This window comes from Vulpes lagopus, chromosome 9 (genome assembly GCF_018345385.1).
Source record: "Vulpes lagopus strain Blue_001 chromosome 9, ASM1834538v1, whole genome shotgun sequence".
NCBI lineage: Eukaryota > Metazoa > Chordata > Mammalia > Carnivora > Canidae > Vulpes > Vulpes lagopus.
The window spans coordinates 60,599,227-60,621,640 of NC_054832.1; the positions used below are offsets into that span (position 1 = coordinate 60,599,227).

General features: G+C 35.4%; 1 protein-coding gene across 9 annotated transcripts in view; it reads right to left on the reverse strand.

Annotated features, from left to right (window-relative positions):
- Positions 1-505: 505 nt before the first annotated feature.
- Positions 506-22,414, reverse strand: part of XKR9 (XK related 9) — a 33,188-nt gene continuing 11,279 nt past the window's right edge. For 7 of the 9 annotated variants that reach the window (XM_041768478.1, XM_041768485.1, XM_041768483.1 and 4 more), the window contains 2 exons: positions 9,113-9,333; positions 506-1,196 (listed from right to left, as the gene is read on the reverse strand). In XM_041768478.1, the coding sequence (XP_041624412.1) occupies positions 568-1,196; positions 9,113-9,333 (850 nt within the window). In that variant the 3' untranslated portion in view covers positions 506-567. Of the gene's footprint in view, positions 1,197-9,112; positions 9,334-21,643; positions 21,820-22,414 lie in introns of all 9 variants that reach the window. The other 2 variants (XM_041768480.1, XM_041768482.1) reach the window with 1 other exon arrangement.

Genomic DNA, 22,414 nt, shown 5'->3' on the forward strand with positions numbered 1-22,414 from the left:
GAAAAAGCTATAGAGACGCATAACAAGGTGAATGCTAGCTAATGCTATCAAACCGTACACTTAAAAATGGTAAACTTGAAAAAAAAATGGTAAACTTGATGTTTTGCTTTCTTCCTCTTTCCTTCTTTTTCCTTTTCCTCTACCAATCTTCCCCCAACTCAAAATATATGCACTGAAACAATAAAATAGAGGAAAGAAAAATGGGTGTTCTGCTCTTCTCCCTTTACAGTTCTCTACAACAAGCATTAGTTTTAGTTCAGAAACAACGAGGGAAAAATTGAAGGGAAGCTTGATGCCAGGCTTCTAATTTTGGAGAATCAGAACATTTCTTCCGGTTCAAGCTCAGGCTGACAAACCTACCAGGCTATAGGGAAATATATTCAAGTACCCAAGATCTTTAAAACCAATTTAGAAATTAATTTCAATAATAAAATATTACTATGCTCTCTCGCATTCACAGTTAATGAAAACTGATCTGAAATTAAAGGCAAAAATAAGAAACACATCCACATAACATTTTCTTTAATAACCAATGAAACAAAAAATAAAACATCTCACAAATGATAGCTATTCCATTAGAAAATACTTCATTCTGCAATCTCTTTGAGTTATTTTTCCATCAATTTCATCAGGTTTTGTTTCTTCGTTTCTGTTTGGGTGGAAAGTCCCATAATAAACAATAAGAAAAATAATTCCAAGGACAAGAGTAAGAGCTATAGTGATACTGATGGACATAAAATAGTCTGAATTAAAAATAGAGACTGGAGAAACCCAGAACACAACCAATATCCCCACTGTGGCCAGTACCCTTACAATATAGTAACAAAACATTGGACATTTGGTATTCTGTCCCTTAATATTAAAAAATGTAAAGGTAAGAATGAATCCAACGACAACCCTGTATAAGAATTCCATACTTATAGAAGCGCAAAACTGAGTTTGCTTTTTAAATGCCCACAATATCCCTAAAAACCAAAGAAATAACAACAGAAATAATGCAATCTTAACATCTAAGAATAGAAGAAATACAATACTCAGCTTCCAAGATAATAATGTAAACAACTTATAAAAGAGGTATGTGAATTTGGGACAGAATCCATTAAGGAGATTTTTATCAGGCAAGGATTTTCTTAAAGCTACTTGATAAGCAACAGTCGACCAAGAAATAGCACAGCAAGAGACCAAGATGGCTGCATCTATAAAACAAAAAATAAAAAATAGATATATTATTATAGGAAACCGCAATGTTAAATTACTATATGTCATACATGCTTTAACTGTATATATATAAATGCCCACAAACATATCAGGCACTTTATATACTCATCTAATCCTTTGAAATAGATATTAATATTCCCATATTACATATAAAAGAATTAATGCTTAGAAAATATACAAATGACTTAAATCACATGGCTAGCAAGTTGCAGAGAGGTGAGATTTGAAGCTAAATCTGCCTGATTCCAAAGTCGGTGTAATTAGATGCTATATCAGACTGCTTTATAAGATTTTAAATAAATTTGCTACATAAATTTTATTGACCAACTGTTATAATGGAATCTGCACACTCTAAAAGTTCTCTAAAAGACTATAGCTACAGTCCTAGTTTCTTCAGGATTTTTGGCTTTGACCTTGAACATATACTTAAATCACCAAGAGATACCATAATGGGGGGTGGCAGTAGGAAGGGAGGGAAGGAAAGAGGGAGGTTAAACAGAAAACTTAATGTAAGTATAAGATATCAACAAGCTCAATTTCCCATTTAAGATGATGAATCAAATGAACAAATATATTCTAAAACTTATAAATTTCTATAGGCTTGATTTTTTTTGAATATTTTCTTTATTTGAGAGAGAGGAAGTACACACATTAGTGAAAGAGAGACCAGGGGCAGAGGGAGAAGGAAAAGCAGACCCCCTGCCGAGCAGGGAAACCCAGGCTCCATCCCAAAGGCAGCCCCTTAACCTACTGAGCCACCCAGGCATGCCAGTCTTGACATCTTTAATCTTCACCCGATTTTTCCCCAACAAATAACATAAGTTCATTACAACTTTGAAAAGGCATGCCATTAGCCCCATCAAAGCTGAGAAGTTTTAACTTTTATAAAACTGAAAGTAAAGACATTAGAGAATTAGAAAGAATTTAAAGCAGAATACAAAATGCTATTCCTTCCCATTTAGCTTCACGGGAGATCTATATATTATGATGAAAAGGCAGACTTAAAATACATTGATGTGTTGAAGAAGATTATGATTTTAAATGCCTTTGTCTACTTTACTGGTAATAGCATATTCCTTCTGAACCACACTGGACTTTTTTCCTTCTTCTTTGATTCAAACATTTTAATGAATGCATTGCTGTCCTCTAATTGTCCTATGATACGTTTTTTCTAATTAGTTTTAACATCTACCAAACTACTGCATACACACAATTGAACACAAAACAAATTAAGAAATATATATAATTTAAGATTTTATTTATTTATGAGAGACAGAGAGAGAGAGAGACAGAGAGAGACGGAGAGAGACGGAGGGAGAGAGAGAGGGGCAGACACAGGCAGAGGGAGAAGCAGGCTCCATGCAGGAAGCCTGGATGTGGGACTCGATCCTGGGACTGCGGGATCACGCACTCAGCCAAAGGCAGTCAACCACTGAGCCACCGAGGTGTCCCAAATATATATAATTTAAAAGCAGTAAGGTCTACCCCTCCTCTCAGTCATAACCCTCAGAAGAAATCACTATCAACTCTACTAGCTGTTCTTCTGACATTTTATTTGTAAATAAAAAAATACACCTGTTCTATTTCTTACTTTATCTGCTTTAGACAGAGCTTATTGATTTTCTATTTGGAAAGAGGAAAATTTAGCATATACACACATAAATATACACCTTCTTTGCATTTTCCTCTCCTTCCATCTGCCCAACAGAGTAACATCACAATTTTTGATAAAAGTTAGTATTGGGTGTTTATCTTATTATAATTACATAAATATAGCTTTTTTTTTCCTGCCCAGCCAAGTATTACACTAATATACTTCCTTTCTTTTAAAACTGTTCACTGTTCCTTTGCTTGCTTAGTTTTTCATAACTCTATCAATATTTCTTGGGAAAATCTTCAAATTAATTAGTAAAACATCCCTATATACACATCTATTAGTTCTTTTTTCTTTTTTCTTTTTTTTTTTTTTTTAAATAGGACCCTAACTAGTCTAAGGTAGCTGTTCTCAAGGTTTGCTTCCTGCTTTCCTAGAATGTCCCTTCACGTCTCTTTGGTGTTGACTTCCTGTTTCCTGTTTTCATGTGTTTCTTGCTTTATTCTCATGTTTTGACCAAGCATTCTCCAGATATTCCTGAGAGAAGTTGTACCTAAGCAAAAACATTTGAGATCATGTCTGTTTCAAAATGTTTTTATTGGGGATCCCTGGGTGGCGCAGCGGTTTGGCGCCTGCCTTTGGCCCAGGGCGCGATCCTGGAGACCCGGGATCGAATCCCACATCGGGCTCCCGGTGCATGGAGCCTGCTTCTCACTCCGCCTGTGTCTCTGCCTCTCTCTCTCTCTCTCTGTGGCTATCATAAATTAAAAAAAAAAAAAAATGTTTTTATTTACCCTCACACTGGATATACAGTTTTGTTAGAAATAGAACTGAACGTTTCAAAACATGGGATGCCTGAGTGGCTCAGCCAGTTAAACATCTGACTTGATTTTGGCTCAGGTCATGATCTAGGTACTAGAATCAAGCCTCTGTGCTCAGTGTGGAATCTGCTTGTTTTTCTCCCTCTGCTCCTCCCCCATATGCTCACTCTCTCAAATAAATAAAATTCTTTTAAAAATGGTAAAAATGTTTTCAGGGCACCTGGGTGGCTTGTTTAGTTGAGTGTCTGCCCTCCACTCAGGTCAGGGATCCTGGGATTGAGCCCTGTCTCTACTCCTACTTACTCTATTTTCCTTTGGTATATTGAAGTGGCTGTAGTCCTTCTGGAGATCTAGCTAAACAGAAACTGAGTTGAGAATACACTTAGTTTAGTTGAAGGAATATGTTCCTAAGATCGGTTTGAATAGTTAAGATTAATAAGTAACAAAGTTAGGATTCTCAGTTTGCCTGATATTAACACTTCATTATATTACCATCAACAGGCCTATGATTACTTAACATTAAGGGACAATGATCTAGCCTTATCCAGTTGACATTAGTTTGACACTATTTCCCATTTCTTACTAATCTACCTGCTCTAACATATTTGTCTGATCACTTAGCTAGCCTAAAATTACACTCTATCCAAAATGAATTCCTTGTCTTTAACAAACCACATCTTTACATATTTTGCTCAGTCTGTAACGACCTCAAAGTATGCATATAGATGATTTCTTTGAGTTGACATTACTGACACCAGTGAAGAAAACCCAACACTCCCAATATTTACTAATGAAACATCAAAAATAAACTAGTACTGTCAATTCAAATAGTCTCTAAAAATAGTTACTTCATCCCAAAAAAAAGTGATATACTCTGATCTTATAGCACATTACTAAAGAAACTGCCAGTGTTTTTCCCAAATTTAATAACAATCCAAAAAATAAACATGATATTAATAACTTGTGAAGTTGAAAGGAACTTTTCTAAGTTAAAATGATAAAAAAACAAATTTCAAGCAACTATGCTAAAAAAACAGATTGAGGGGCACCTGGGTGGCTCCGTCAAATTAAGTATCTGACTTTGGCTCAGGTCATGATCTCAGGGTCCTGTGATTGGGCTCCACATTCAGCAGAGTCTGCTTGTCCCTCTCCTTCTGCTTCTCGCCTAACCCATGCTTTCTCTCTCAAATATTTTTTAATAAATAAATAATAAAAATTAAAAACAGATTGAATTTTTCTATTCTCTCCACAAAATTATATAATAAAATTATTATCGAAAGTCAATTAAAGACTAAAGTCATATGCAGCCAAAAAATTGAGGTATTAAAATAATAAAAGTATATTACTTTTCTTCCTCTTGTGAAATTTGTGGTATTTGTCAGCTTTATATCTGTAATTGACTGTGATTTATTTTATTTAAATTTTTACTTTCATACCTTTTATGAACTGAACTGTGTGTCCCCAAAATTCATATGATGAAGCTCTAACCCCCAATGTGACTGTTTTAAAATAGTGTCTTAAGGAGGTAATTAAGGTCAAATGAGGTCATAAGGGCAGAGCCCATGTCTGATAGGACTGGTATCCTTATAAAAACAGTAAGAGGCAAGAGATCTTTCTCCATACACAGAAGAAAGGCCATGTGAGGACACAGCAAGAAGGTGGCCATCTGCAACCCAAAGAGAGACCAACTCTGCTGGCACCTTGATCTTAGACTTCCAGTCTACAGAAATGTAAGAAAATCTATTTCTGACTGTTAAGCTGTATAATTCTATTACAGTAGCCTATACATACAATATCTAATTTGTTTTTATATTATATTATTTTTCTTAAATGGGCCTGAGTGTTTTAGTCTTATACTTCAAAAAATCCAGATCCACCTTTACCTTTTTTTCTAGACTGTATAAGGAATTTAAAAACACTTTAACTCCACTATCTTCTGCCTAACATGTTATTGCTCTTATACTTTCCTTCTTTTTCTTAACCACATAGCATTACTTTTATTTTACACAATCTTCATTTAGATTTACTCACATATTTACTATTTTCTCTTTATTCCTTCTTGCATCTCGGAACACCTCTATTCTGTATGAAGTACAATCTTTGGAATTTCCTTTAGTAGTGATATGCTAAGGCACAGATTTCTATTTAGTTGCTTGTGAGATGAAAGTCTTCCTGAATCTATAGGTAGGTGACTCTCATCATTTCTGAAATTTTTTTCAGCCATTAATTTTTTAAATATTACCTCTGTTCCATTTGTTCTCTCCTCTCCTTTACAGACTCTGCTCAGATGTATATTAGACCTTCTCATCCCACCCTCCATGTCTCTTAATATCTCTTTTATATTTCCCATCTCTTTGTTCCTATAAACTATAATCTGGATAATTTCTTCTGATCTAGCATTGAATCACTAATTGTCTATATAGTTATGTCTTATATAAGTTTTTAATTCCAATTCTTGAATTTTTTCATTCTCATAAATTCTACTTTTCTTTTTCAAATACACAATTCATTTTTTATAGCTTCCTATTCCACATTTTCAAGTTTATCACTTACCTCTCTCAACACAATAAGAAACATATCTTATATTTTGCAACTGCTAATTTCCATTATCTAAGGCTTAAGCTAAAGGCTTAAATTTTTTTCTATTTCTGTTGATTCTTACTCATGATGCTTTATATATTTTGATGATATAAATTACTGTAAACCATGTTTCTTGGAAAACTATTTGTGAAGATTATTTGAGGCCTAAGAGAAAGTGAATTCCGCTAGGGAGAATTTATATTTGTGCCAGACAGCTAGGATCACTATCACATATAGTTAAAGTGGCCACTCTATATTCATAGCTTGGCTTTTATTAGTTTTGGGGGGTTTTGTTTTGTTTCGTTTTGGACTAGCCAAAGATGAGAATTTTGATTGCAAAACTGTTATATTGTTATGTTTCCCTGCTCTACTTAGCAGCAAGGCAATATTCCTTGCTGTCTATTCAAAGTAGATAATGAGGTACAGTAACTTCACACTTTTCCCTGAGGAGGGTACCTTTTGGCATACAGTTTTACAGATCAAAATTTTCTACTAGATGTCCCTCCTTTATGAGGACTCTGAGTTTTGTCTTCAGTCCTCCACACACTGGAAGCTATCAAAATTTAACCTGCTATTAATTGGTTTGGTTAAAAAAAACCCTCCTGGTATAAATGTCTTCAGAGTCTTAACCCTGCTGTGTTACCATTTTCATATATTTTGGCCTACTGTATCAGACTGGTTTATGGTTTTATGAAGACTTTTGAAAATATCCAATTATTTTACATATTTTCAGAGGGTTAATTCAAGTAATTTAGCCTTTCAGTGGTAGAGTTTATTTGAATAATCTTAAGTTTTCTAGCTGCTTCACACCTTCTAAGCATTTGTTGATATTCTGATCTATTCCACTCTCCATTCTCTTTGTCCTTGTGGGTTTATACTGCTTTTTACTCCTTTTCTCTCCTTTTTAGTATAATTTCAGGAAAGTGCAAAGATAAAAGAATATGTCCAGTCTTCTAAAGTACTTCTATATATAATCTGATTTTTTTACATTTTGATTATTCTTCCTGATTGTCAAAACAGTGAGTACTGTAGAAAATCTAAAGTCAGAAAAGTGTAAAGATGAAATAAAATCATTCATAATCCTACTGCCCAGAAGCAGCCACAGTTGACATTTTTGCATGTTTTGTTCCAGACATTCTTTAATTTCTCTGTATCTTTAAAAGAATGATAGAAAATTTCATAACCTTTTTAACTAAATTTTATTTTAGAATTACTTTCCTGTATCATTAAAAGTTATCTATAGGGATGTCTGGGTGGCTCAGTCCAGTAAGGGTCTGCCTTCAGCTCAGGTCATGATCCCAGAGTCCTAATATCAAGCCCCACATTGGGCTCCCTGCTTCTCCCTCTTCCTCTGCTGCTCCCCCTGCTTGTGCTCACTCTCTCTGTCAAATAAATAAATAAAATATTTTTTTAAAAAGTTATCGATAAATACTATTTCTAGTGGCTATATAATTTTTATATTAATAGTCTACAACTAGATTTATCATTTTTTGCTATTTTTAACTAACACCTCAACTTCTTACTTCAAGAAGAAACTGAAGGATGAGAACAGAACCATAAAATAACAATAGCTGTTACTGGATCCCATTGCTGGTCTGAATGCTGTATAGTACTTGGAGTCATTCAAAGATTTACCATAATATAGGCTGTAAGCTCTAAATGTTGAACTTCTAGCTTCAGGAATGTATGATATAGAACTTTTAAGTCCAAACCCACAAATTCTTCGCAACAAGGAAAAAAAGGTCTCGTAAGTAGGTCCTCTTTGGTGTCTTACAAAGTAAAGGTAAAAATACTAGAAGGGCCTCAGTCTAGAGGTTTATAGGAAATTGGAAACAAGAAGACTGTTTGAGGGAATGAACTGATCTCACAGGTGACTCTAGCATAGAGGGAACTCTAGGGAAGATGATAATCTGCTCCCCTGAGATGAATTCAAGTCTACAGAGAACCAGAGTCATTAATAAAAACTGGGACTATTATTTAGCAAATAGTTTTTTTTAACATCTCAAATTAAATACCTAAAAACTTTTTTTAATAGAAATACTAATTGTCCTTTAAAAATGAACATTTTACCCTAATGAGGAAATCTATAGAAGAGCAATATATTGGCCAACCTAAAAAATTTCCATTATTTTGTGGCATTTGCATTTTGACCTAATGATTCCAATTCTGGGAATTTACCCTATGGATATATTTCACAAATGCAAAATGATTCCTGCATAAGATTACTCATTGCAGCATTTTTTTACAATAGTAAAATACTAGAAACAACCTAAATTAACAAATATGGGACTTGTTAAATAAATCATGCTATATCCATAATTTGCAATACTATGCAGATAATAAAAATGAATGAGGAAGCTCATTCTGTACTGATATGGATAGATCTCCGAGACATACCATTAAGTGCAAAAACAAAGATAGTTTTTATGTTACCATTTCTATAAAAAAGAGGAAAAAATATAGGCTTTTAAAGTTTTTTCTGGAAGAATCCTTAAAAATTTGACAATAATAGTTTTCTTTCTGGACAAAGGAGGAATAGGAAGAAGAGGGAGACAAAATGCCTTCATATACTTTTTGATATTTCCACAATGTACTTCTCCAAAAAAAGAATTCTAAAAAGAAAAAGTATAAGAAATATTCTAAAATATGCCAGAGTTAGGCAGTTGATGGGTGCCTGGGTGGCTCAGTCAGTTAAGCATCCAACTCTTGATTTTAGCTCAGGTCATGATCAGGGTTGTGAGATCAAGTCCCCCATTGGGCTCTGCACTGGGCGTGGAATGTGCTTAACGATTCTCTTTCTCCCTCTCCCTGTGCCCATCCTCTCCACACACACAAAAAAATTTTAAACCAAAACGATCTCAGTGCATCCATTTAACAAAGGGTGTTAGGAAAGACTTACACTGACTGAAATTTGCTTGACCAAGTTCCAGAAAGGTGTAGAGCTGCAAAACCAGTTGTGGGCAGCCTTCCAGGTAGGTCTCAAATAGCCTGAGCATACTCAAATCAGTCATTCTGTCTATAACTTCTTTATGTGAATCAATTTGTTCTTCCGTGAAGTTATCAGTTTTGCTGCTATTTTTGAAAGCGACATTATAACCATTTTTCAAGGCAAACCAATACCTGTAAACACAAACATTTATCTTCAGTAAAATATTCTTTGTAACATGTACGTTAATATATATAATAATTTTGGGAAACGTAATGTGTTTAAGTACAGAATTTTCTGAGGTGTCTGGGTGGCTCAGTCAGTTAAGCATCTGCCTTTGGCTCAGGTAATGATCCCAGGATCCTGGGACTGAGCCCTGCATCAGGCACCCTGTTCAGCAGGGAGTCTGCTTCTTCCTCTGCCTCTGACCCTCCCCCCTGCTCGTGTTCTCACTCACTCGCGCGTGTTCTTTTTTATTCATTCTCAAATGAATTTTTAAAAAGCATAAAAAATAACTTTATAAACTTTAATTGGATGTTTAATAGCGAGTGTATGCTAGCACTGTTAAGTATATATGATCTCAATTCCTCTTCACATAATTATGTGAGAAGAGTATGTATTGTTCCAATTTCATAGATGAGAAAACTAAGGATAAGAATGATAGAGGATTCACTAAAAGTAAAAGGCAGACCTAGACTCCAAACCTAGATTTTACAATTCCTAGTTTTAATCACTACTTTCTGAGAAACAAACTGCAATTTTAAATTCATGCAATTTATCTTAACTACAAGACAGATACATGTTCTTACAATGTCAAAGTTGAAGATGAGACTGAATCTAGCAAACAATTGCTCAGTATCTACAAGGTGCTAGGCTCTTTGATTATCCATCCTAGAAAGTATGTAATTTCTCAAAGGCTTTTAAAACATCCTTGCTCAGGCTCTTCTTATTTTAAAGAATTTTAAAATGAATATAAGTTACTGTCATACAAGTAAAACTAATAATAAACCATACTGAGACACTTATTTAGAAGAAATTTGGGGCAAGCAACAAGGCAACCAGGATCCTGGCCCAAAGATTATCAAAACTCTATATTCCCCAGTTTTCTCACATATAAAATAAGGGCAGTGATATATATCTTGTTTCAATCTGCCCCATCTGTCAATGTTTCCCATTTCAGTAAATGGTACTAACATTTACCATATTGCTCAGACCAAAAACATGGAAATAATTTCCAACTCCTTTTTTTTCTTCATACCCTAAAAATTTCCTCAGCAGGTTCTCTTGGTTCCTGGTTCTATCTTCAAATAGATCCAAATCTAAAAACATCACACATCATAACTTCCACTGCCTCAATCCTAGTTTAAGCAGCCAACATCTCTGGTCTAGATTACTTCAATAGCCTCCTAACTGGTCTCTCCCATTTCTAATTCTGTTCCCTATGCATCCTATTCTGTGCATAGCATCCAGACTGAACCTGTTCAACGTAATTCAGATGTCACTCTCCTCAAAATGTTCTACTGATTTCCATCAAACTTAGCATAAAACCCAAAGTCCTTAACATATTTTACAAGGCTCTTCATAATCTGCCTCACATACACACTACCCCTACTACCTTTTCATCTGCTCATTTTTCTCACACTTCCAGAATACCAGAATATTCTTCTTGATGTTTCTCCCAACTTAAAAGGCCTTTGTCATTGCTACCCCCTCTTCCTGGAACTCTTATGAGTCTGATGTGGGAGATGCTGATCTAGGAAGTTCTACACCTGCGTAGCACCATCTCCCGTGAACACCCACCCATGAGAAGTCACGCCTGATCTCTACTTCTATAGAGATCACGAAGAGACTAAAAAAAAGAGTAGGTTGCTGCTAAAAAGGGGGTGACCAAGGAAGAATTTCAGGGGGAATAGACTGCTCCAGCTGCTGAGTTTATTACTACTCAACCTGAAGTAGTAGACTGGACTCTTGTGAAGGCATGTAGCTGCCCTCTGTGCCTACTCAGCCATTAGCTGCTGAAGACTGGAGCACTTAGCCTGCCACTGAAGACTGATCTTCAGCTCCCACTGCTCAGGCCATTGAATGGGTAGGAACAACCACTGAGTGGTCTTAAGTTGCTCTTCCACAAACTTTTTCTTTTTTAAGATTTCATTTATTTATTTGAGAGAAGGGAAAGAGAGGAGGAAAGAGAGAGCGAGCACGAGCAGGGGGAAGGGGGGCAGGGAGCTTGATGCAGGACTTGATCCCAGGACCCTAGGATCATGACCTGAGATGAAGGCAGACATTTAACCGATTGAACCACCCAGGCACCCTCTTCCACAAACTCTTAAACAAAATGGAAATAAGCTGACAGAAATTTAAGAGTTTCTTTAAAAATGAAAATTTAAGGGGTGTCTGGGTGGCTCAGTTGGTTGAGCATCTAACTCTTGATTTCAGCTTGGATCATAATCTCAGGGTCCTGGGATCAAGCCTCTGGACTCCGACTCAGCACAGTATCTGCTTGTCCCTCTTCCTCCCTCTGTGCGCACGCTCTCTCGCTCTCTCTCTCTCTCTCTCCTTCCCTCTAATCTTTAAAAAAAAATAGAAAATTTAAAAAGAAACAAAATTTACAAACTTACTCCTTAATTCAAGTCTCTACTCAAATGCCACTTGACATATTACTTACATCTTTACCTCCTGACAAAAATGAAATCTACATGAAAGCAGGGACTTTGTTTTGTGCATTGCTATATCCTAATCAACTAGAACAGCTGGTACATAGTAGGTTCTCAGAAAATATTTACTGAATGATAAATAAATGAAAGCTTATGTTTTTTTCCATAAAGATAAAAAGAGAGTACATAGGAAAGAGCTTTGAAAAGTTGGAAGTAAATCACAAATATAAGATATTCCTATTGTAAACAAGATGTAGGCATATATGGGTATACAAAGATTCATTATGTGGCAAATAGCAGTATATATTTCAGGAAGTGAGTGGGGGGATGGGGTAATTTGGATGATGTGATGAGCATTGGGTGTTACATGCAACTGATGAATCACTAAGTTCTACCCCTGAAACTAATAATACAGTAAATGTTAACTACATTGAATTTAAATTTAAAAACATTTTAAGTAGTATATTTTTATCACAGTTTTAAGTAACATCGTCCATTATATTCAGTGTGGGCTAGACGCCAAGGCAAAAAGTCTACAAAAATGACAAAGGTGTGATCTCCACCTTCAATGATCTTATGACTTATTAGGAAGGTCAAGCCTGTAAACTAGTAGCTGCAATATAAGGCAAAAGAAATAACTACTCAATAGGAGTGTAATTACTGTGTTGTAAAAGTACAGAAGAAAAAAATAATTATCACTCCTAGGATTTATAGGTGAGATTTACAGGGAAAGTTGCGTTTCAGTCTTTTCTATTTGGCAAAACAGGAAGTTCCCATACATATATTATATAATACTATTACGTAACAGATGTGGTTCCTGTTCTTAAAGTAGATTATAAATCGATAGGATAGATACTATCCTATTAAATAGGATTGAAAACTTGAAATTTTCACAAACATTAACAGGTGCATACCCACAGGATAAAGTGGGAGAGGTAGGAAAGCACAGTGGCTAAGAGTACAGATTCTAATAAAGCCAGAATGCCTGAGTTCAAAGCCCAGCTCCATTCACTTCCTCAGTTAATCATCTCTGTTCCTGAGTTTCCCCATCTGAAAAATGGAAGCATTCATCATACCAACCTCACTGAATTGTGATGAGGATTAAAAAGTTAATACATGTAAAATGCTTAGGGCAGCCCAGGTGGCTCAGCGGTATAGTGCCGCCTTCAGTCCAGGGTGTGATCCTGGAGACCCGGGATGGAGTCCCACGTCAGGCTCCCTGCATGGAGCCTGCTTCTCCTTCTGCCTGTGTCTCTGCCTCTCTCTCTCTCTCTCTCTCTCTGTCTCAATCTCTCTCTCTGTCTCTATGAATAAATTTTTAAAATCTTAAAAAAAAATATGCTTAGACCAGCACCCGGCACATTAATTAATGTGACTGTTAAACAAGAACAACAACAAAAGAAGAGCTGCTGGGGATCCCTGGGTGGCTCAGCAGTTTAGCGCCTGCCTTTGGCCCAGGGCATGATCCTGAAGACCCGGGATCAAGTCCCACATCAGGCTCCCTGCATGGAGCCTGCTTCTCCCTCTATCTCTGCCTCTGTGTGTGTGTGTGTGTCTCTCTCTCATGAATAAATAAAATCGTAATAAATAAATAAATAAAACCGAGCTGTTTATAGATATGCACATTAACATTTCCAGTGACTTCTGGGGAGCAATTTTCCCAATTCTGTAGCAATTAATGGAAAATCTACACAAAGTCATGCTTATCTAAGGATGATTTCATTGAAAAGGGGAGTATGAGTACAATTTTTTAGTCAGTAAGATATTGTTTCAGTATCTATGGGACAAATGATGAAGAAGCCAAAGGGGGGGGGGGAGGGAACTTTTTTGACATATTTTCTCACAAAATATTTTTTATTTGAGATAAAAAGGCACCAGCTTCCACTATTGGTGGATTACTTTATATCAGGCTAATTCTCCTACTGATGACAGTGAAAAATTCTAGACAAAATATAAAAGAAAGCAAAACACAGAAGAGAAACCAAAAGTAGGAAGAAACGAAAGGGCATTCAATTTCCATTTCCTGGAAGAAAGGGCATCATACTGTATGAGATACACATTTATCTGGCTTTTCCTCTTGAAGACATTCCATAGCCCAAAGGTCACAAAACAGATACAGCTCAAGCAGAAAATCAAAATATTACTAGCCCAAAGAATCAAAGGACTGAGTTTGAATCTGCCACAACAGTCAGAAATTAAGGGGAAAGAATCCCAGAAAAGAAGCCACAGAGTAAAGAACCCCAAAATCTAAATATACTCTCCTCAGATCCATGGTTGACTCTACTATGTCTGGGTGGGATGAGACAATAAGGAACTGAGGAAAAATGGCCAAAAAGAACCTGAGCAAAGATTTCAGCAGCTAACACAAGTAGGAGTCTAGACTTTGACAAGTTAGAGGGGCTTGGTAGATACTTCAAGCAACCCAAAAGTTTTGGAGTTTGTTGGTCTGTTTTTTTTTTTTTTTTTTTTTTACTCTTTAGAAGACCGTATTTCAGGTCTAAGAGATTTTTCCTTAAACTAAGGACAAAATCAAAATACACCTTCCCTAACAAAACCTAAACCAAGCCTCTGTAACACAAGGTAATCTGTCAATAATGTAATATCTGCTTTCTCCCTCAGTGGAAGATATAAGAAACCAGTCTCTACAAAGTGTCAATCACAATATCCACTACACAATAAAAAATAATTTGACATGCAAATAAACAGGGAAATGTGACTTATACAGAGGAAAACAGTTAACAGAGAATATCAGTTAATAGAAACATACCCACAGATGGATAGAGGACATCTTAGATGACTAAGATGTTGAAATCAGCAAACTAAAGCACAGAATGAAAAAATTGAGGAAAAATTTCATAGAATCTCGATCACACAGGTATACACAAGTCCCAAAAGAAAAAGAGAGAGATGATGGGGCAGAAAAAAAACTTACTTGACAAAATACCAGCAAAAAATATTTCTAAATTTGATCAAAAACAACATACAGATACAAGACGTTCGAAGAACCCAAAAAGTAAAAACAAAAACAAAACCATACATAGGCCCATCATACTCAAATTGCTGAAAATCAAGAATAAAAAGAAAATCTCAAAAACAGAGGAAAAAAGACACATTCCATCCTGGGAAACAATTAAGAATGTTAACTGACTTCTCATCAGAAACAAAACCAGAATACAACTTTATCAGTAGTCACACAAAATGTAAATAGATTATTAAACACTTCAACTGAATGATACTGTCAAACTGTTTTTAAAAAATCAAGATTCACCTTTGGTGATTTGCAAGAGACACTCTTTAAACTGTTTTTGATAAGATAATAGAAAAGAAGGGTCATATCGGGATCCCTGGATGGCTCAGAGGTTTAGTGTCTGCCTAAACCAGGCGTGGCGTGATCCCAGGGCATGATCCTGCAGTCTGGGGATCGAGTCCCACATTGGGCTCCCTGCATGGAGCCTGCTTCTCTCTGCCTATGTCTCTACCTCTCTCTCTCTTTGTGTCTCTCATGAATAAGTAAATAAAATCTTTAAACACACACACACACACACACACAAACACAAAAAAGAAGGGTCATATCATGATGATAAGAATCAATTCTTCATGAAAACATCTCTATGTACCTAATAATGAAGCTTTAAGATACCTAAAGCAAAAACTGTCAAAAATAAAAAAGGCAAATCCATAAACTTAGTTGAGGATTTTAACACTCGTCTCTCAGTAATTGAAAGAAAAAGGTGGCCAAAAAATATATTTATCAGTAAGGATATAGAAGATTTTAATAACATTATCAACTTATTTGTCCTAATTTACATGTATAGAGCACTCCATTCAACAATGGCAAATTATAAATTCTTTTCCAATGCACACGGCATGTTCACCAAGTGAAGACTATATGCTGGGCTTTAGAACAACCTCAATAGATTTAGGAAGGCTGTAATCATACAAAGTATGTTCCCTGACCAAAACAAAATTAAATGAGAGATCATCAACAATAAGATATCTAGGAAAATCCCCCAAATACTTAGAGTTTGCAATAAAAGGTCCAGACCCTAAAGTTTCATAAATATTGCAACCTAGGAAATTTGAACATTACTAAAGGACCTCTCTCTAAAGAGTTTCAGATAGAAAATAAATAAGAAAAAGAGTTCAACTGTTTAATGCCCATTTAAGAAACTCTAAGAAGAAGGAAGAAGGGATCAGTTGGAGGAGACTCACCTCCCATTTTACTGTTCTATATAATTTGAACTTTTTTAATAATGTATTTAAAAGGAGGAAAAATAACATCCATATTTTAAATAATTCAAATGTCTTTCATATATCCATCAAAAGGAAAGTCTCCTTTGGTAAAAAAGGCTTTATCACAAGCCATACATAAAATGGAAATGCAAAAGTGTCATCTAATTTATATTCTGGAAAATGAAATGTTCTTCTCTACAGACCCCTGAGCAGTAACAGCATACTTAGTAACAACAGGCCCTTATATCTAATAAATAATTCATGTTGATACTACTTGTCTTTCATCTACCAACACAAACTCAATTTAGCTATCCTATAGGGAAATGAATCCATAATTTAGTATATCTCAAGTTTTTCTATATTTGGTTTTGCACAATCCCTAAGATAATTTGGCCCATTTTTACTCTTAAGTTTTGCTTATTTCTTGCTATTTCAGTATTCTGACACTTCCTACACTAAAATACAAAATAAAGAAAGACAAAAAGAGGGAAGCATCTCTGTTTATCTAGCTAGCATTTTTTATTTTATTTATTTATTCATAGAGACAGAGAGAGAGAGAAAGGCAGAGACATAGGCAGAGGGAGAAGCAGGCTCCATGCAGGGAGCCCGACATGGTACTCAATCCTGGGTCTCCAGGATCACGCCCTGGACTGAAGGTGGCGCTAAACCACTGAGCCACCCGGGCTGCCCTAGGTGCCCATTTTTCACTAATAGCCATCCTAATTCAATTTTTCCTTTTTCCTTTTGTTTAATTATTTGAACAGGCAAAATATTCACATAACACAAAAATCAAAAAGTTCTTTACTGAAAAAACTTCATCCCACTCCTATGACCCAAATCCCCAGTTTTCACCCTCCTCTACGACAGGAATTCACTGTTACTAGTTTCATGTATATCCTTCTAGGGCTTGTGCATATGCAAGCAAATGCAAGTATATAAGCCTTTCACCACCTTCTTTTACACAGATTGTAGTATATCATACCTGATGTCTGCACCTTTCTTTTCACTTAAAAATACATCTTAGACAGTCTCTTCAACAAATGATGTGGGGAAAACTGAAGAGCAACATGCAAAAGAACAAACTTTCTCACACCATATGCAAAAATAAATTTTAAATGGATTAAAGACATAAACATGAGACAGGAATCCAACAAATTTCTAGAGGAAAACACAGGCAGTAAACTCTGACATCAGCCAAAGCAACTTCTTTCTAGATAGGTCTCCAGAGGCAAGGGAAACAAAAACAAACTACTGGATAGGTCTCCAGAGGCAAGGGAAACAAAAACAAACTACTAGCAAATCAAAACAAAAAGCTTCAGAAAAAAAAAAAAAAAAAAAAAGCTTCTGCACAATGAAGGAAACAAAACAAAAAGGTAGCCTATGGAATGGGAGAAGATATTTGCAAATAACATATCCAATAAAGGGTTAGTACCAAAAATATATAAAGAACTTCTCAAACTCAACACCCCAAAAACAAATAATCCAGTTAAAAAATGGGCAGAAGACACGAATAGACATTTTCACAAAGAAGACATCCAGATGCCTAAGAGACACATGAAAGATGCTCTACATCCCTTAAAATCAGGGAAATCAAAGCTACAATAAGATATCACCTCACACCAGTCAGAATGGCTAAAATTAATATGACAGGAATCAGGTGTTGGTGAGGATTTGGAGAAAGGGAAACCCTCTCTTTCGCTGTTGGTAGGAATGCAAACAGGTGCAGGCACTCTGGAAAACAGTATGGAAGTTCCTCAAAAAGCTAAAAATGGAACTACCCTACAACCCAGCAATTCCACTACTAAGTATTTACCCAAAGGTTATAAAAATACTGATTCGAAGGGACACATGGACCCTGTTTATAGCAGCATTATCGACAATAGCCAAATTATGAAAAGAACCCAAATGTCCATCAACTGATGAACGGATAAAGAAGATGTGGTGTCTGTGTGTGTATATATATATTACTATATAATATATACAAAAATTCATATATATATGAACATTACTCAGTCATAAGAAAAGAATGAAATCTTGCCATTTGCAACAACATGGATAGAGCTAGAGAGTATTATGCTAAATGATGTAAGTCAGAGGAAGACGAATACCATATGATTTCACTCATATGTGGAATTTAATAAATAAAACACATGAACATAGGGAGGGGGGAAAAGGCAAACTAAGAAGTAGACTTTTTTAAGATTTTTTTTATTTGAGACAGAGAGAGAACAAGCAAGAGGAAAGACAGAGAAACAGACTCCCCGCAGAGAGCCTGACATGGGGCACGATCCCAGGACCCTGAGATCATGACCTAAGCTGAAGGCAGCCACTTAACCAACAAGCCACCCAAGCACCCCATATTAGATTCTTAAGTATAGAAAACAAACTGATGGTTACTGAAAGGGAGGTGGGCAAGAAAGATGGGTTAAACTAATGATGAGTATTAAGGAAAGCATTGGTGATGAGCACCAGGAGTTGTATGTGAGTGATGAATCACTAAATTCTACACCTGAAACTAATATTATACTGTATGTTAACTGGCTTAAATTTAAATAAAAACTCGGATAGAAAAGAAAATACATCTTGGAGATCTATTTCAGTACATAAAGTATTTAAAATTCCTTATAATAGCTATGCAGTAGCCCATTGCCTTAGATATACCCTAAACTCTACCAGCAGACATTTAAACTGTTTCCATTTTTTCACTTTTACAAAAAAATGCTATGACTGAAAAATTGTATGCATATGTCATTTTACATGTATGCAAGTGTGGTAAATTCCCAAAGAGGAACCTCTGGCCTGAAGGTATATGCATTTTAAATATAATCAAACTGCACTCCATAGAGATTGTACCAATCCATATTCCCATCAACAAAGTATGAGAGTAGCTGATTTCCCATGCCTTCCCAGAGCGTATATTATCACTTGGATTTTTGCCAATCTGATAAATGACAACATATCAGTGAATTTTTAATCAGCATTTTCTAAAATTATGAAGGTTTACCTTCTTTCACACAATTTAAGAGCCACGTGCATTTCAATTTTTATGCACTATCTTACTCTTTTCCCATTTTTCTATTGAAAATTCCCATTTTTTATTCTATTTCTAATACATGTTTCTTTTACTTTTGACTTCAGAGGCTCTTTAAATATTAGAAGACTATAGGGATGCCTGGGTGGCTCAGTGGTTGAGCATCTGCCTCTGGCTCAGGTCGTGATCCGGGGTCCTGGAATCGAGTGCCGCATCAGGCTCCCCGGAGGGAGCCTGCCTTTCCCTCTGCCTGTGTCTCTGCCTCTCTCTCTGTGCCTCTCATGAATAAATAAAATCTGTAAAAAAAAAAAAAAAAATTAGAAGACTAGCCCTTTGTTATAAGTTGCAAATGTTTTTCCATTAATATTGCTTTGTTTTTGTTTTTGTTTACTTGGGGAATTTCTGCTTTTGTTTACTGACGTGCATTTTTATACATGCATTTATTGACAAACCTATAATTTTTATAGTTTGTGGGTTTTGAATTATGGTTAGAAAGTCTTTTCTGATTCCAAGGTTATAAAGGAATCCTCTCATGTTTTCTTATACTACTTTTTTTTTGTTTTTTTACATTAAATATTTAATTCAATTGGAATTTATCCTGATGTCTAATATCTTACCTAGAAGTATAATCCATAACATGCAATCTTAAATCATCCCCAACTCTAAAGTTAATCAAAACTTTATTGTTCTTATGTTGTATATACTTGGTATTACATATTTTTTTAAGATTTTTATTTATTTATTCATAGAGACAGAGAGAGAGAGAGAGAGAGAGAGAGGCAGAGACACAGGCAGAGGGAGAAGCAGGCATCATACAGAGAGCCTGACGGGGGACTCGATCCAGGGTCTCCAGGATCATGCCCTGGGCTGCAGGCAGCACTAAACCGCTGCGCCACTGGGGCTGCCCACTTGGTATTACATATTGTTTTACAATATCACTTCTATCATACATTGTTTTACAACATTACTTCTATTCTGGTGCTTTCTACAATCTGTGGTCTTTATATGGCATATAGACAAAAAATTCTTTTATCATTGTAGTTTGGACTTAGAGGGGATGGGTAGGGCTACTCTGGAAACAAAACTCTTCCAATTTATCTTTTCAGATATCCTGTCTAGGGGGAATTAGAACACATATTTTGTCACATTAAAGACTGGGAGGCTGAAGACATAAAGCACAACATTTTTAAGTTTTCTCAATACCCAACTCTGTTTCTATCATGCTACTTTAAAAAAAAAAAAAGACTATTTATTCATGAGAGGCACACAGAGAGAGGGGGTGGGCAGAGACACAGGTAGAGGGAGAAGCAGGCTCCATGCAGAGAGCCTAACATGGGACTCCATCTCAGTTCTCCAGGATCACACCCTGGGCTGAAGGCAGCACTAAACCGCTGAGCCACCCGGGCTGCCCTCTATCAAGCTACTTCTAAAGATTTCACCTTCATCACAGAATAGGCTAAACCGTTTTCAAGATTATGTGCCACGCCAGAGTATGGGCTAATAAGCCTGACTTCCATATGAAGGTCCAATTAAAATTTACATTGGCTTCCCCCGCCCCCAAATTGCTACCCAGTTGTTCCAAGCAAAAAATCAGTAAGAATGTAGAATCTCTATATGACACTATCAATTATGTTTACTAAATTTATAGAATACTATAACCAACAACCACAGAGCACATATATTTCAATTACACATAAAATTATAAAAATGGAGCATATGCTGGACAATAAAACAAACCAAAATATATTACAAAAGACTGAAATGTTAAAAGTACATTAACTGATCATAAAAGAAATAATTAGAAATCAATATTAAAATATCTACAAAATGGGATGACTGGGTGGCTCAGCAGTTAAGCGTCTGCCTTTGGCTCAGCATGTGATCCTGGAGTCCTGGGATCAAGTCCCACATCTGGCTCCCTGCTTCTCCCTCTGCCTATGTCTGTCTGTCTGTCTGTCTCTCTCTCTCTCTCTCTCTCTGTGCCTCTAAGGAATGAATAAGTACGATCTTTTTAAAAATTAAAAAAATCTACAAAAGACCTGAATACCTGAAAAATTTTTTAAATACAGCCTAATATTTGGGTATAAAATTAAATCACAAGGAAAGCAAAGCAAAAAACAAAAACAAAAGAAAAGAAAAAATTTTTTGAAATGATTAATAATAAAAACACAACATACCAAAATGTCTGGAATATAGCTAATTCAAGCGTTTGGAAAATTTTTATAGATTAAATGCTTTTATTAGAAAATGAAGGATTAATAGTAATAATACAGGTTTCCACAGAAATGAACTAAAAAAAAGAAAACCAAAGCCCTAATTATATAGAAAGAAGAAAATTATAAAGATAAAAGCAAATTCAATGAAAAAATAAAGGACAAGGAATAGAAAAAAAATTAACAAACACAGAATTTGGTTCTTTGAAAAGACACAAGAAATTGATAAACCTCAAACAAGACTGCTTAAGAGTGGGTAGGAGAAAGAGGGTTAGCGAACACAGAATATATAGATAGCAAGCAAGCATATAAAAAGATGTTCACATTAATGTCATTAGGGAAATGTAAATTAAAATGAGATACCACTACACACCTGTACAAGTGATCAAAATCCAGAATACTAACATCAAATGCTGACAAGGATGTGGAGCAATAGAAACTTTCAATCACTGCTGGTGGGAGTATAAAATGATATAGCCACTTTGGGAGACAGTTGGGCATTTTCTTGTCAAATTAACCATACTCTGACATGATCCAGCAATCATGCTCCTTGGTATTTGAAAAAGAGAAAAATCATAAAAGCAGCCAGAGTGGGGGGAAAAAAAGATAAAATACTTTTAAAAGAACAGCAGTAAGACTGATATCTAATTTTTGAAGAGCAATACTGGAAACCAAGAGAATATAATATACAGAGACAAAATAACTACTCATCAGAATTCTATAGCCACCAAAATATCTCTCAAGAAAATGGTGGTTAAAATAGCCCAAATTCAAAATCTAGCTGTAACAAAACAATATACTATCCACTTAATATTTGTCTTTATTTTTCTCTTTACGTATTATATATATATGTGTGTGTGTGTGTGTGTATATATATATATATATACACATATATATATATTGCTTTAAACAGAACTAAATGTCTTAAGAATAATGAAAAGGTCAAATGAAATTAGACACATGGAAAATCATAGAATTTCTCAGGACCTATTTAGATTCCTAGCTTCTTTAACTATAAAATAAAGTTTTGAACAAGATGATTCCTAAGGTTGTTTTAGTTTTGCATGATTCTGTACCTAATTAACCACATGGCTACTGCATTATCACAGTAAAGATTTCATTTCATTTAATCAGTGGTTTAAGT